A 14,836-nucleotide genomic window follows, 5' to 3' on the forward strand; every position below is an offset into this window, starting at 1 on the left:
CCAAGAGGATGGAGCCAGGCTCTGCTGGGTGATGCCCAATAACAGCAGAAGGGGCAATGAGGGAAACTGAGCCATAGGAAGTTCCATGGAAACAGGAGGAAAAGTTTTTCTATTGTGAGGGTGACAGAGCCCTGGAACAGGCTGCCCAGGGGGGTTGTGCAGTCTCCCTCTCTGGAGATATTCAAGACCATCCTGGACGTGTTCCTGTGTGATCTGCTGTAGGTGATCCTGCTCTGGCAGGGGAGTTGGACTGAATGATCTCTCAAGGTCCCTTCCAGCCCCTAACATTCTGTGATTGTATGATTTTTATGAATTGGTTCTCATAAGGTCCAGTGTCCCCTTCTCTGACAATTTCTTGCCCTCAGTGTTGTGTAATTATTTTTAGGCAAGCTCTACAGAAATGTGTTCACAGTATTCAGAGAAGTTCATCAGTTTCATTTTACCACAGGTGAACAGATCTGCAAAGCAGTGAACTCTTCCTGTATGGGCAGGTAGGACATAGGAGATATGGTCGCTTTAATTCACCTGATCTCCCTGCTTTGCAGAGGGGTTGGACTCAATGATCTCTGGAGCTCCCCTCCAACCTCTAGTCTTTTGTGATTCTATGATTCTATCTGTATGTCAAACCTACCTTAAAATGACATGAAAAATGTCTCTTAATAAAAAGAAAGCCAAACAAACTGAAATAAAACAGGACAAAGTGGACTGGAACTCTTGGTAAGTCATTGTCCTTCCAGTAATGCACACAAGGTCAAAGTTACTGCTAGACTTCATTTACTAACTAAGATGACACATTTCTGGTTTTGGTTATCAGTCTTTTCAAGGCTTGCTTCACCTCATTGTTCCTCAGGCTGTAAATCAAGGGGTTCATCATTGGAGACAGCAGTGTGTAAAAGAGAGAAAGCAGTTTGGTGCTGCTACTTGAATAAGAAGATTTGGGTCTCAGGTGGGTCACAATGCCAGACCCATAGAACAGAGTGACCACAACCAGATAAGATGAGCAGGTGGAGAATGCTTTTCTCTTGTCCCCAGCTGATGGCATCTTGAAGGTGGTGTAGAGTATCTGAACATATGACATAACTATGAGTAAGAAGGGGACCATGATGAAGAGAACAGCTATGATGTAGGTGGTGATTTCATTCTTGGAGGTGGCTGCACAGGCCAGCTTCAGTAGCGGAGGCAGATCACAGAAGAAATGATTGATCTTATTTGGCCCACAATATGGAAGGGTAAAGATGGAAGTTGTCTGCCCTAAAATCACTAAGAAGCCAATGAACTGAGACACAACTGCCAGCAGGAAGCACTTACCCCAGCTCATCATGGCCTGGTAGCGCAGGGGCTGGCATATGGCCACATAGCGATCATAGGCCATGGCTGCCAGCAGGCAGCACTCTGTGATCCCCAGGAGGCTGAAGACATACATCTGTGTGGCACAGCCCAGGAAGGATATGCCTTGCTTTTTTGAGAGTTCACCAGCATCTTGGGGATTGTGGATGTGGTGTAGCCAATCTCCAGGAAGGACAAGTTCTTGAGGAAAAAGTAAATGGGAGAGTGAAGAGCAGCATCTACTATAGTGAGAGTGATGATGAGGATATTCCCCACCAAAGCACTGAGGTACGTGAGCAGCACTAGACAAAAGAGATAGCCTTGGATGGCTGGAGTGCTGGAGAAAGGTAAAAATTGGAAATAGGTCACCACTGTGTGGTTCCAGTTGGTCATGTCCTTCAGGTTGTTTTAGCTGCAGAAATCATTGCACATCCTTTTCTAGTTAGCCTAGAGAAATAAAAAATAGTAAATTCAATATTAATACCTATTGCTTTGCAGTGGGACAAGATCCCAGGAGAGTGAGTGATGTTTTACTGCTTTGTACTAAGGATTGTTTAGATAAGTAAAGGAAAGTGATTCCCTACACATAGCTTTTGATAAGCAAAAACAATTTTTGCAGATGAGTGCACTTCCAGCCAGTGCAAAGGAAGATGTCTTCTTTAGGGTGGAAGAATATTTTATTCTTCCTGCCTTTTAGGATAAGGATTGTACTCCACTGCTCCAATCTCTGTAGTAGACTTTTCTCCCATTATCCAGCTGAGGTCTGCTGTCCTAACACCTGCTGCCAAGCAAAGAGGGCTGGTCCTTAAAAGCAGAAATGATTGGTGGACCATGGCTCTCAGCAGTAAGTCCCCCCTGCTGTCATTCTGTGGACTGGGTTAATTCTGGAAAAGAATCACCCCTGAACTCAGGTACACTCCTGTGACTTCATTTCCATCCCATCTGCACACTGCATAAAACTAAAAATAATGCAAGTCAGGGAAGGAAAGGACAGCAGAGGGCACATGCTACCTGTTGCTTCTCTGCTGAGAGTGAGGACAAGCTCAGCAGACAGGAAGCAATAGGCACAGACAGAAACACAGGAAGTCCCGTTTGAAAAGAAGAGATTTTTCTGTTGTTTATTCATTGTTGTTTAGTTAGTCAAGCACAGGAACACGCTACCCAGAGAGGCTGTGAAGTGTGGAGTCTCCATCTTTGGAGATACTCAAAATCTGATGGGCATGGCCATGAGCAATGTGCTCCAGCTGCCCCTGCTTTGGGTGAGGGTTTTACTGGATGATCTCCAAGGGTCACTGCCAATCTCAGTTGTTCCATGAGTCTGTGAAATGAAACTTTGTACTGCATGGCACACAAGCAGGACAGGGAGGATTTTCTGTTTCAAATAGCTGCTCTTGTTTCATTGATATAATTTGAAAGGGATCAGGACATAATTTTCAGTTAAGGAAAAAGTCAGACAGAAACCACTTATGTGCCTGTGCATGGAAACTCACACACAGAGCATGCCAGGCATTACAACTCCTTCCTACTGGCAAGGACAACAAAAGAGGACTAAAGAATGTGTACAGGAAATTACCATTGTCCAAGGCTCTCTGCAGGAGGAACAGTTCTGTTCAAGAAGAAAAACTATTGTGGAATTTATTTGCTATTCCAAGAAGCCTCTTGTTTGATGGATAGGTGAATGTCCCTTAAAAAGCAGCCCTGTGTAGGTAGCAGAAGAGCAACGACAGAGAAGAAGAGAAAGGAGACTGAAGTAAAACAAGGCAGCTCACCTGCCACTAGGAGAAGGCTGGAGGTAATGTTTTTGGGAAAGCCACATCGCAGATCTTGGGTATTTCAATGTGTTCATGTTCCCAGTGGGAAAATGTCTGTTGGGTGCTGATTGCTTGCAGCTGTAGGAGTCAGTTATTTTTCTTTTCCTCATTGTTTATGTACAACAAAATCCTCTGTGGCTCGTCTGTTGCTCCTGGAACTAACCACAAAGAAGGAGCTGTAGACAACCTGTGAAGCTATTCTAATCTTTTAGTCTGTTTTTGGTCGTGTTTGGGTTTTGTTGTTTGATTGGTTTTGTGGTTATTGTTTTGTTGTTGTTTCTTTAAACTATTCATGGTCTTGGGGCTGATCTTATCAAACTTTATGGATAAATTTTTTCTATGGAAATAAACTACACAAACTAGGCACAGGGAAAAGGCTTTGCGGGAAGAAAGTGCAGAACTCATGTCCAGCCCTGGCTTTAAGTTAATGGTGGTGGACAGGCCCCTCCATGAGAACTCATCTCAGATAGGCCCTTTAGATTGTTCCAAAATTGTCACCTCTGGGTAATAATTTCTGTCTTTCTCAGGGAGGATCATACTGTATTTCTGTTCAATTAAACAAGGATATAGCACTTCTAAGCAGTCAGTTTATCTTCCAGAAGACATCCGCATCACATTTCAGGAGGTCAGTACACAGTCAATGACTAAAGATAAGAGTGGGGAAAGACATCCATAAGGTCAAGTGAAAGAAGTGTCCTAATGCTAGCAGTGGGGATATCAGTCAATAATTCCACTTTTAATCAAATATAACCTCAAGTTTCAGGGACATATTGCTCTGGTCTCTGGCTGCACTTTGATCAAAATTCGAAGAACACAAGTGGAATTTTCCTGTATTGATTCAAATAACCAATATCTGTTGAGAAAAATCTAAATCCATCATCTGAGTCCTGATCAGTGAGGCTGGGGAGGGATCACAAAGAGCAAGAAGAGCAGCTCTGCATTGCTGCAGTATCTACCTGTCAGAGCCAGGCCTGAAAACAACTAAGTCTGGATGCAAATTAGCTCTTGTCTGAGTTTAACTGGAGTCTGTTTCAGTATTTAATGTCCAACTGAAGTAACATGGTGCCAGTTAACAGCCTAAACAGTTTCCTTTGCTTTCCTGGCTGTGGAAAATGGACATCACCTGCTTTGCAGTTGAAGGAGTGTAAGGTGTGAGAGACAGTGCAGGACTGCTTCTGGATCTCAGTAAGAAAGGCTGTGCTGGGTTACACCCATCCTGGATGGGGCTGAAAGAACCCAGCCCCAGGTGGACAAAAGAAACTTAATTCAGGTGGGACTTGGTTCCTTCCCTGCTGGGAGAAGGGGTCCTCTGGCTCAAAGGTGGTCTATTTCACTCCCCCTTCCTGTCCAGCAAGCCTATCAAAGGGTGGACATCTCACTGCTTGCTCTCTTTCCTGCCTCCTCTGCTCGAAAGAACACTGCTGCTGCTGCTGCCTCCTGCACTGACCACGTGGCTGGGGCCTACTTTATTCCAACTGAATCCACTGTCATTCAGGGGAACACAAGGCCATCCAGGCTTGAGTTTGTATATTTTTCCATTTACCCTCATTTCTAACCTTTGTGAACCCTCCCTGTTACTGATATATATATATATATATTTTTTTTTTTTTTTTTGTAAAAAAAATTTCCCTTTTCTACTTCCAAACAGATTCCAGACTATTTCTTTCGTGAATTTACTTCTCCTCTCCCCTAACTTTTTTTCCTTTCCTCCCTCTCCACCTTGCCAGGAAAAAAGGAAGGGGGGAGGAATCTCAATCTGTTATCATTTGAGCTCCAAAACTCCAGAGCTCAAACCACCACAAAGGCCCAACAACAAATGGCAAGACAAAAGAGCGGTTTTAATAGCATACAAAAAAATTAATATGGGTAGTGAGCAAACCTAAACTTGGTTCATCCATGCAGGAGTGGATGGATTTTCCCATGGCCTATGACTGTTACGTGTCTGTTTGCAGCCCCCTCAGATACTCAACCACTATGAGCAGCAGAGTTTGTCTCTCCTTGGTCCTGCTGGCCTGCTCCAGTGGTACTGTTGTGTCTGTGGTGCAGACAGCTTGGGTGCTCACACTGCCCTTCTGTGGGTCCAGGAAGATGAACTCCTTCTGTGATGCTCTCCTGCACTGACACCTTTCCCTATGAAATGCAGATCATTATGGCCACAGTGCTGGTCCTCTTTACTCCATGTTGTCTCATCCTGGTATCCTATGCCTGCATCATCTCCAGTACCCTGAAGATTTCCTCTGCAGAGGGCAGAGAAAAGACCTCCACCTGTTCCTCACACCTCTTTGTTGTAACAATTTATTAGGCCAGTGGGACCTTGATTTACTTATGACCCAAATCCAGTAGTTCACAAGACACTACTCTCGTCTACACAACCATAGTTACCACATTAAATCCCTTGATTTACAGCCTGAGGAATAAAATGAAAGGTGTACTGATCAGAATTATATCTGAGCTGAGGAATAAATGAACTTATTCTGCTTCAAAGGAATCTTTCTTCTCCTCTCTATACTTGGATGTTTTTATGCTTTACCTTTTTTAATCACCCTGACAACTTGGGACACTTGAAAAATGAGTGTGTCTCAAACTCTGCTTAGAGATGTTGTGTTTCTTCTGCCAGTGTGAATTGACATGAATCTTAATACTTCAGCAGATCACTTTGCATCATTGAATGAAAAATGAGTTTTCAACCTTTATTTATAAGGGAAAAAAAGTGTTTCATACAGCACAGTTACTGCAGCAGAGACTGCAGCGTGTCACAACATCACAGAATGGTAGACAGAATCCTGGGCAGCTGGATCTGGTGAAACCTCTTAAGCCACAGAGACCTCAGGATCCTTCTCTGAAGCCATTTGGTCCCTAGCCTTTCCTGGGGCATGAGGTAACTCCAGGAACAGGACATGGCATTGCCTTTTGATACAATTTATGTGGTTCCTCTGCCCATTCTCCAGCCTCCTGAGGTCTCTGCACTCTGTCCTATCCTCCAGGTCATTAATGAGGAGACTAAATAGTACCTAATTAAATAGCATTTATGGTTAGAAAGTACCTGAAGGGAGGTTGGAGTGAGGACAGGGCAGCCTCTGCTCCTTGATGTCAAGTGACAAGACCAGAGGAAAGGGTTTCAAGCTGCATCAGGGGAGGTTCAGGCTGGATGTCAGGAAATATTTCTTCACTGGAAAGGCTCTCAAACACTGGAACAGGCTGCCCAGGGCAGTGCTGGAGTCACCATCCCTGGAGGTGTTCAAGCACTGTGTGGACCTGGCACTTAGGGACATGGTTTAGTGTTGACTTTCAGTGCTGGGTCAAGGGTTGGACTGGATGAGCTTGGAGGTCTCCTCCACCCAGGTGTATTCTGTGATATATTCTGTGATGCTGCACCTCATCTTGACTCTTGGAGCACTCCACTAATGCTTGGCCTGCAGCTGGACTTCAAGCCCCTGATCTCAATCCCCTGAGCACAGCAGTTCAGCAAGTTTCCAGCCCACCCCAGGGCCCAGCCAGCCCAAGCTTTGCTTCTCTGCCTGGATGTGGCAGGCTACAGTGTGAAAAGCTTTACTGAAGTCTTCCCTCATCCTTCAGCCACTCAGCTCACTGTAGGAGAGCCTCAGGTCAGTTAAGCATAAATCCATGCTGGCCTCTGGAGCAGCTCAACCCTCTCTATGTGCTGCTGGTGTCTCTGTAGCACCATTGTCCATAGCCCCAGCTATAAAACTCTGGAGGTCAACCTTAGATCTCTCTCCCAAAGGCTCCAGGTGAGACCATGCTCCCCAGGTGTGGTGTAGACCTCACTCCTCACAGCTGGTTCTGCCTGGCCTGTCCCAAGGGCTGCTGCAGGAACTATTTCCTGTTTGACTTGTTACAAAGCTCATTGGAGCTTAGTGTTCCAGTTGAAAGAGTTCTACCAGGTCACTCAACAGAGAGGACTCACAGACTCACAGCAAGGGGAGGATACATTCTCCAGGCGCTCACAATGCCCAGGTGTCATGGTTTAAATCCATCCAGCAACAAAGCAATGCAGGGCTGCTTGCTGACTCTTCCATCCCCAGTAGGATGGGGGGGAGAATTGGAATGAAAAGGTAGAACCTCATGGGTTGAGGTGAGGACAATTTAATAGGACAGCACAAAGAGAAAATAAAGTATAATTAAAAAATCCCACTTGCAAACACTTGATACCCAGGGCAGCTGCTCTGCAAAGCACAAACTCATGTCTGAACTCGACACCTGGGCTATTTACAGACTGTGGAAGGCATGAGGTGTTCTAGATCATGGCTGGCCTGTTCTGGAGGGGTAGACTGCTGACCAGGGCTAACAGATGGAGATCAAGAATTGCCTTTTTCTCTAGTTTTGGGAAATAACTTCTAGATTGATCTCTCCAATGCAGGGAAATGATTCTTCACCAGTGCCTTTGCCTGTAAGGATCCCCAGGGCATGCAGTGATGAAGAACCAAAGCTCCATGACAATATTAATTTTGTTGGGTTTTTCCTCCTCCATTTCCTCTTTTCCTCTTCCTTTCCAGGCTTTCGCACAGCCATCTGTGTTGCCACCTTTTCCAAACCCAAACCCCACACTCCCAAGTATCTCTTTGTCTCCTACCTGGCACTGGTAGCCGTTGTCTGCACCACTCTGCTCATGCCCAAAATGTTGGGAAGCTGGCCCCCAGGAATGCCATCTCCTCTGAGGAATGCCTGCTTCTTCTCTGAAGGCATGGTCCAGCTTCATGTGGTATCTGGGGAGATCGACAGTGCTCTTCACAGACCACAGCTCATGACCACTGCATGGCCAATTTCTTCATCATACACTGCAGTGCCAGAAGGAACATGAGAGTGTGCATGGGGCTGCCTGCCATGATCCCTGCTGTGACTATCTTCTGAGTTCACAAAGGTCTGATTCCACCACTGACTTGTGGTCCCCACTTCACTCATTCAGCCCTTGCTGACATGTTCCTGCAGCTCTAAGAGGATCAGTGAAGTCACAGATAGATGGCTTCAGTCAGTAGGCAAGATAGGGAACTTTCTGCCAATGTTCTTCTCTCACTCCTTCATTCTCATACCAGTCTTGAATATTCTGATCTCATAGAGGGAAAAGGAAAGCTTTGTCTGCTGAATTCTTGGCCCTATTGTGTTACCTTTCCATTATTCCACACCCATCTGCACTGACATCAGGCTGTGCCCAGCTATTCCTGTGACAGAGAAAGGATTGAAGCTTCCTAATGCACTTCGGTGACTCCAGCTCTCAATCTAAGCAGACTGTGCTCTGGGGAACAAGAAGGTCCCAGTGATTCTGGACAAAATGGGATCCTACCTTTGGATATAGGCTTTGAGAAGATAGATGTGACAGAGCTGCTTCCAGATCTAGAGCTCTGACACTCACTCTTCTGCAGTGTGTGTCTGAGCAAGCTCAGCAGTGTCTCTCAGCAGGAGAGACCCAAGATGCCCATCTCTTTTTCCAAGGTTTCCTTGCTAGTCCTGTCATGGAGAGGGGGATTAGGGATGAAGGATGGTGATTATTAATTATGAATTATGAAATATTAATGATTAAAATTATTATTTATTAATTATTATAGTTATGAATAACTGTTAATCACCTTATATATATTGATTCGGATGCATGGTTGTAACAATATAGTCCATAATTGGTTTAGTATGTACAGTTATACCCAATTACAATATTTACAGTCAATTTCTAATTAAGGGAATGAAAGGTGCAGTTCTGCTGCTTGTCCACTAGATGGAGACTCGACAAGATGCTTGCGGCTTGCAACTATATACAGAGATATTTATAATGTTATCACGAGGCAAATTAAGCTAGAAATATCACGCGGCTACGTGCAGGTGCTTTGAATAGAATGTTACTGAATGTTGTACACATGAAAGATACATTCTGTCTTGCTACACAGTGAGACAAGTTGCTGGGTTACGCTGGCTGCTTGCTTATCTGCTTTCTGCCCGGGGCTGGTCCCATTCGGGCGGCGACTTTCTTTCCCCCCAGCTCTGCAGGTGGGGGCAAGGCTTGCTTTCTCCTCCCGCGGTTTGTAGGGAGGGGCAGTTTGGTTTCCTTCTCCTCCTGCAGTCTGTGGGGTTGGAGTGGCTCCCTGGACGGAGGAGCAGTTCTCCACGCGGCAGGGACGGGTTCTCTTGGGGGTCGGCCCCCGTGATCGAGTGGCGGTTCCCGGTAGGTGGGTTTCGGTGCGGGGTGCAGTGAAGCGATGCTTTCCCCCTCAGCTTGGCTCGAAGTGAGCTGACTCTGCCAAATCTTGGCAACTGCTTTCCGTTTAAATTACAATGCTGCAGTCTTTGCCTTTGACTTCAATGGAGAGGCTATCTTTTACTCTCTCTTTCCCTTGGGGAAATCCCGGGTGCTTCGCCCTGACACGGGGCTTGCAGAGCTGCTGCGGCTCCCTTAGTGCGTGGAGCGGCTGCAGTGGGCAGCTCCTTTTCTCTCCCACAAGCGGCAGGGGCTACGCAAGATGCGTTTCTGCTTATTTGGCTGCTTATGGCTACTTAATTAGCTTGCAGCAAATCTGGACCGCCTGGCTCAGGCTTGGTCCTTCCCCCTTTGGGTTTACATTTACCCTCTCTCGGGGCTTTTCCTCAGTCCTTTCGACTGGGCTTTGCTTACCCTCTCTTGGGGCTTCCTCAGTCCTTTTGACTGGACTTTGCTTACCCTCTCTTGGGCTTCCTTAGTCCTTTCGACTGGGCTTGATCTCACCCTCTCTCGGGCGTATGACGCTGAGATTCTGCATCAGTGATTCCTCGAGCAGCTTGGTGAGCTGGCTTCTGTCTGTATGCAGAGGTCTCTAGTGCGCTTGCATGTGGGATGGAGAAGACTTGGGGTTTGCTGAGCTTCTGTGGCTCGGCCAAAGCGAGATAAAGCAAAAGGAGAGAGCAAAGTAGTAAACAAATGGAGTAATACTTATAGATTCTTGAGGCTGGATCTGGCCAATGGGTACACTGGTCAACAACCTGCTTCCACCTATGGAAAAGGTGAAGCTACAATTATACCCTTAGATGGCAAGAGCATAAGCATGGCATGAGATGGATGCATGCAGTTGTTTAACCCTTAGGAGACAGGTTGGTGCCTGGGCGTTTTGTCCTCCTCTCCTGAAAGGAGGGTGGAAGGGGGGACTTACCAAAACATGTTGGGACAAGTTAGCTGGTATCTGGGGGCATAATTCTGGGCATGTGGTGCCTTCACTACAGTCCAAAACTGGCTTCCTACCTGTATCCTTTTGGACCAAATGAGGCATGCTGGAAAAGTCAAGGCAGGGTGCCAGGAAAGCAGGGTGTCAAACTTGCTGAAGTGCCTGTGTGGGTGCAGACTTTGGCTGCAACCCTGGTTGGAGGGAGGTCTGACCGTTTGTGGCACAGGCCCTGATGGGAGTGCTGAGCTGGGATGGGGCTGCTGATGGGGCAAATGAGTCCTCACCTCTTCCTCATTGTTGTGGTCGAGGGGGGGAATTATTAGTTAATTACCCTCACAATAATAATAAATGATATGGCAAATGGGTGTTGATAAAAATAGTAGCCCTTTATTAATGAAAATTGCCAAAACTCGTTAAATAGGATCCTTGTACGGTTGGAATATATATTTACAATGGGAATATGCAGTCTTAGGGCAGATGTAAACAATTCAATGCAAACTAGGGGGCAATAACTTGGAAAGAGAAAGTCCCTAGGAGCAGATAGCGCTCAGCTACAGTGGGGGGAGGATCGATAAGAACCATTAAACCCAAAGGGCAATGAATTAATTGCTCACGGCTGGTTTTACCCACATGGGGATGCTGCAGCTGTGTGAGAGTTAACCACGTGGTCCCAGGCTGATCTGGATGCAGCAGACAGCAGGCAGTTAACGACACTCTTCGTGATGGATGCTTGCTTGGTTCCTGGGTAAACTGAGGCATGGCATGATTTTGGTGGCAAGGGGAAGCAGGCTAGGTGAATCTGGCTTCTAGGCTTGTGGCTTCTCCGGCTTGCTGTGCATGGGCTTGTGGCTTTATCCCAGGGTCTGGACCAGGCACTCAAGACAGGGCAAGTCTACGCGAGACAGCTTCTATGAGACGGATCTAAGTAGGCTTGAAGCAAGGCTTGAAGCAAGGCTTGAAGCAAGACTTGAAGCAAGGCTTCAGCAGGCTTGAGTAGGGCTTAGAACAAGGCAAGGAAAGGCTGACTACCAAGGCACTTGTATATATACAAATTGCCAGAGATTGATTGGTCCAATGGGGCACTGAAGCTAACATGTAGCTGCCCAATGGAAAGGCATTCTGCCAAGCTATAACCATAAAAGGCAGAAGCAAGGACCTTGTATCTGGGGGAGCAGTGGTCAGCTTATGTGCTCTCACCCCAGATAAACACCTTGTTTACCAGACAGGCAAGAGTCCTGTCCCTTTTGTTCTTTTTCCCATGTTGACCTGTTCTTCTGCAGGAAGGAGGGGAGAGAAAAGGACCCTGTCTAGACATCTTAAGGCCTTTCTGGATTTGTACTGGGCCATGTCATGACCCTACCATGACACTCATGCACCCCCACATCACCCATTGCTTCTGGTCGTTTTTGCACATTCTCCGCCCCAGGTACCTCTCTGGCAGCACACAGCCCCTCCAGGCCCTCTATTTTCTGATGCTTTTTTTCAGGTGTTAATTAAAGCCAGGTCTAGCAGCAAGGAGAAATTCTACAATGACCTTTTCTTTTTCCAAGAAGTGATTCCCTTCCAGGCAAGTCTTACGAAAGCGTTGGTCACTTGGCTTAAATAGAAACTGAGCATTAAGTCTTGGAAAGGTCACATCTATGAGGATGGAAGCTTTGATGGTTTTAGGGTTCTAGGTGTGTGTCACCTCCTACAACAGGAAGTGGTGTGCAGTAAAAGTGCAGCTACAGTAAGATCAGTGTGTCCTCCATTTCTGGCTGTAGGAGGTGACAGCCACCTAGAATCCTGCAATCATAACAACCCCATGAAATTACCTCATTCCATGAAATCATGTAGATTAGTAAGGACCTTGAGTGTTTTTCAGTCCAACTTCCTGCTTTAAGTGAAGTCTGTTGAAGCAGGCTGCTCCAAGAACAGATACCACAGTCCCTTCAGATCAATATCACTATTTGACCACCCTCAAGGTAAAAATGCACTTCCTTATACTGAGCCAGGATTTCACATGGTCCCTTTACACCGTCTTCCGTTGTGGACTCTGAAAGAAGCAGACCCTGCCTCTATTTTCCACATATTTTATTGGGCCAGAGAGAAACCAATCCAACCCCATATCAGCTTTCCTTTCTTCAGTCTAAACAAACCTTGCTCCTTTGGTGTCTGCTAGAGCAGTCTGTGCTTGTTGTGTTTTAATATCAGCTGGCAACTAAGCCTCAGACTTCCAGTTGCTCACTCTCCCCATGGTGGGGTAGGGGAGAGAATTGGAAGAATCAAAGTGGGCTGGCATAAAGACAGTTTGGTTGGCAAAGCAAAGAGCACCTGTGCCAGCAGCATGAGACAGGGAATTCATCTACTGCTTCCCATTGATAGGCAGGTGTTCAGCACCCCAGGAGAGTAGGGCTCCAGCACACAGAACAGTTTCTCAGCAAGGCAAAGGCCAGAACCTGGAGTGTCCCCTGCCCCTTCTTCCTCCCCAGGTTTCTGTGCTGAACATGACACCATGTGGTAGGGAATATCCCTGGATGCAGTGAGCCAGAGCAAACAGGAGAATGCAAACAAGACATAACAAATGACAACAGAGCAATATCTGAAATTGCTGGGATGATGTCACTGTGAGCCTTCTGATTGGTAGCCTGCACTGACATCTACTGCAGGAGATACAGGAGGGTGACCCTGCTGCAATCTGCAGACGCAGGGCACCTGAGGAGGAGCTGTTGCATGCTGGTGCCAACCTGCCACCCAAGCACCTAGTCCTGAGGCTGCCCGGAGAGTGTCATCTTCTCCTGAGCTCAGCTATTCTGGCTCACTGGGATGGTAATTTTGGCAGATCTCAGTAATCTTCTCTGTGTGTGTGTGTGTGTGTGTGTGTATGTGTGTGAGTGTAACACTGCCCCTCGGGCAACTCTTTCTTTTCACTGTGTTATCACACTGAGCTTAGTGGTGCCATGGTCTCTGCAATCCCTTTCCCTCAGGCAATGCCTGGCTGACTGGTTACTGTCAGTCATTCTGCTCTGCTCTACTTTTGTGTGTGCTGTGGCACTCACCTAGAGCACTGTGTCCAGTTCTGGAGCTTCTGCTACAAGAAAGATCTGGAGGTGCTGGAAGGTGTCCAGAGAAGGTCCATGAGGATGAGCAGAGGGCTGGAGCTCCTCTGCCATGAGAACAGACTAAGAGAGTTGGGGCTGTTCAGTCTGGAGAAGAGAAGGCTCTAAGGAGACCTTATTATGTGCTTCCAGTATCTGAAGGGGGATACAGGAAAGCTAGAGAGGGACTTTTTAGGGTGTCAGGTAGTGATAGGAATGGAGCAAAACTAGAAATTGGTAGATTCAGATTGGATGTTAGGAAGAAGTTCTTCCCTGTGAGGGTGGTGAGACACTGGAACAGGTTGCCCAGGGAGGTGGTGGAAGCCTCATCCCTGGAAGTTTTTAAGGCCAGGCTGGATGTGGCTGTGAGCAACCTGACCTACTGTGAGGTGTCCCTGCCCATAGCAGAGGGGTCAGAACTGGATGATCTTTGAGGTCCCTTCCAACCCTGACAATTCTATGACTCTGTGTATGAGTTTCCAACCCAGTGGATCCAGTCTTGGGTATTTCAGGACATATGAAATGACTTTGAACCTTTGCTTTTAGAGAGACCATCCCATTTGTAATTGAGGTTTGCTTAGAGCCAACAAGAGCTACTCACAGGATGATTGACTCTTAATTCAGGGGTCTATGATAAGTAGAATGAAGAGCTTCTGCCTGTATAAAAGAAATGAGCTGCAGTCTGCATAACCTGGGTCCCCTCAAAGCAAAGTCCAGGGCCCATTCCCCTGCAGGATGTGGTGGAAAGCCCAGTGTGCCTCCCAACAGGTTGCCTTTCCTTATTCCTTGGATTGCTTGTCTTGCTGGTGAGAAAGTCAAGAAACTGGGATTCTTTCGTGTGCTGAAATGTTCTTTTTTGTCCTCAAATCACCTCTGCCCTGAAACAGACTTGCTTGCAAAGCAAAGAATAGCAACAGCCTGCCTTGGGCTAGCACAGGAGTAGCACACAACACTACTGCATCACAAAATACCCAGGTGCTTATTTTTGTGATAGTTTTAGGCTGTGCATAGGAAAATTTTCCACAGATCTTGAACAGAAGTGATAGAATATAAATAAATTACCCTTGGATGTAAAAAGGAAAATAATGATAAGGTCTAAATAATCCAATTGGTCTGATATCTAACAAAGTTTGTAGAAACTAACTTTCTCTCTTTTTGACTTCCTTCACTCTAGCTGGCCACTCAATCTAGCAGATACTGGCTCTGGCTCCTGCTGGCTTGCTGACCTTGAACACGTTCGTGTTGCGGTTAAGTAGGAACAGCTACTCTCTGCTCTTCTCCTTTTTTTCTCTTGCTCCGTGTACAGGGGAGGAGGAGGGGAAGAGGAAGAAGCTGTTGGTAACCCCCTGGTTTTGTCCAGAGGGGTTCTTGTGTTGTTTATAAATTGTACATATGTGTAAATATTGTATATTTTGTACATATTCATTGCATTTCATATTTCTAGATTGTAGTTGTGCTTGTAAATAGAGCTTCATTTGTTTTC

The 14,836-nt window shown here is 46.4% G+C and overlaps 2 protein-coding genes across 2 annotated transcripts; one reads left to right on the forward strand and one right to left on the reverse strand.

Moving 5' to 3' along the window:
- Positions 1–781: 781 nt before the first annotated feature.
- Positions 782–1,719, reverse strand: LOC128978516 (olfactory receptor 10A4-like). The gene is given in 2 exon segments (XM_054396456.1): positions 782–1,467; positions 1,470–1,719. Coding segments are annotated over 2 exon segments (936 nt in total).
- Positions 1,720–5,057: 3,338 nt separating this feature from the next.
- LOC128978456 (olfactory receptor 10A7-like) lies at positions 5,058–5,604 on the forward strand. Its single transcript, XM_054396399.1, is given in 2 exon segments — positions 5,058–5,230; positions 5,232–5,604. Coding segments are annotated over 2 exon segments (546 nt in total).
- Positions 5,605–14,836: the final 9,232 nt, after the last annotated feature.

This window comes from Indicator indicator, chromosome 37, assembly GCF_027791375.1.
Source record: "Indicator indicator isolate 239-I01 chromosome 37, UM_Iind_1.1, whole genome shotgun sequence".
Taxonomy (NCBI): domain Eukaryota; kingdom Metazoa; phylum Chordata; class Aves; order Piciformes; family Indicatoridae; genus Indicator; species Indicator indicator.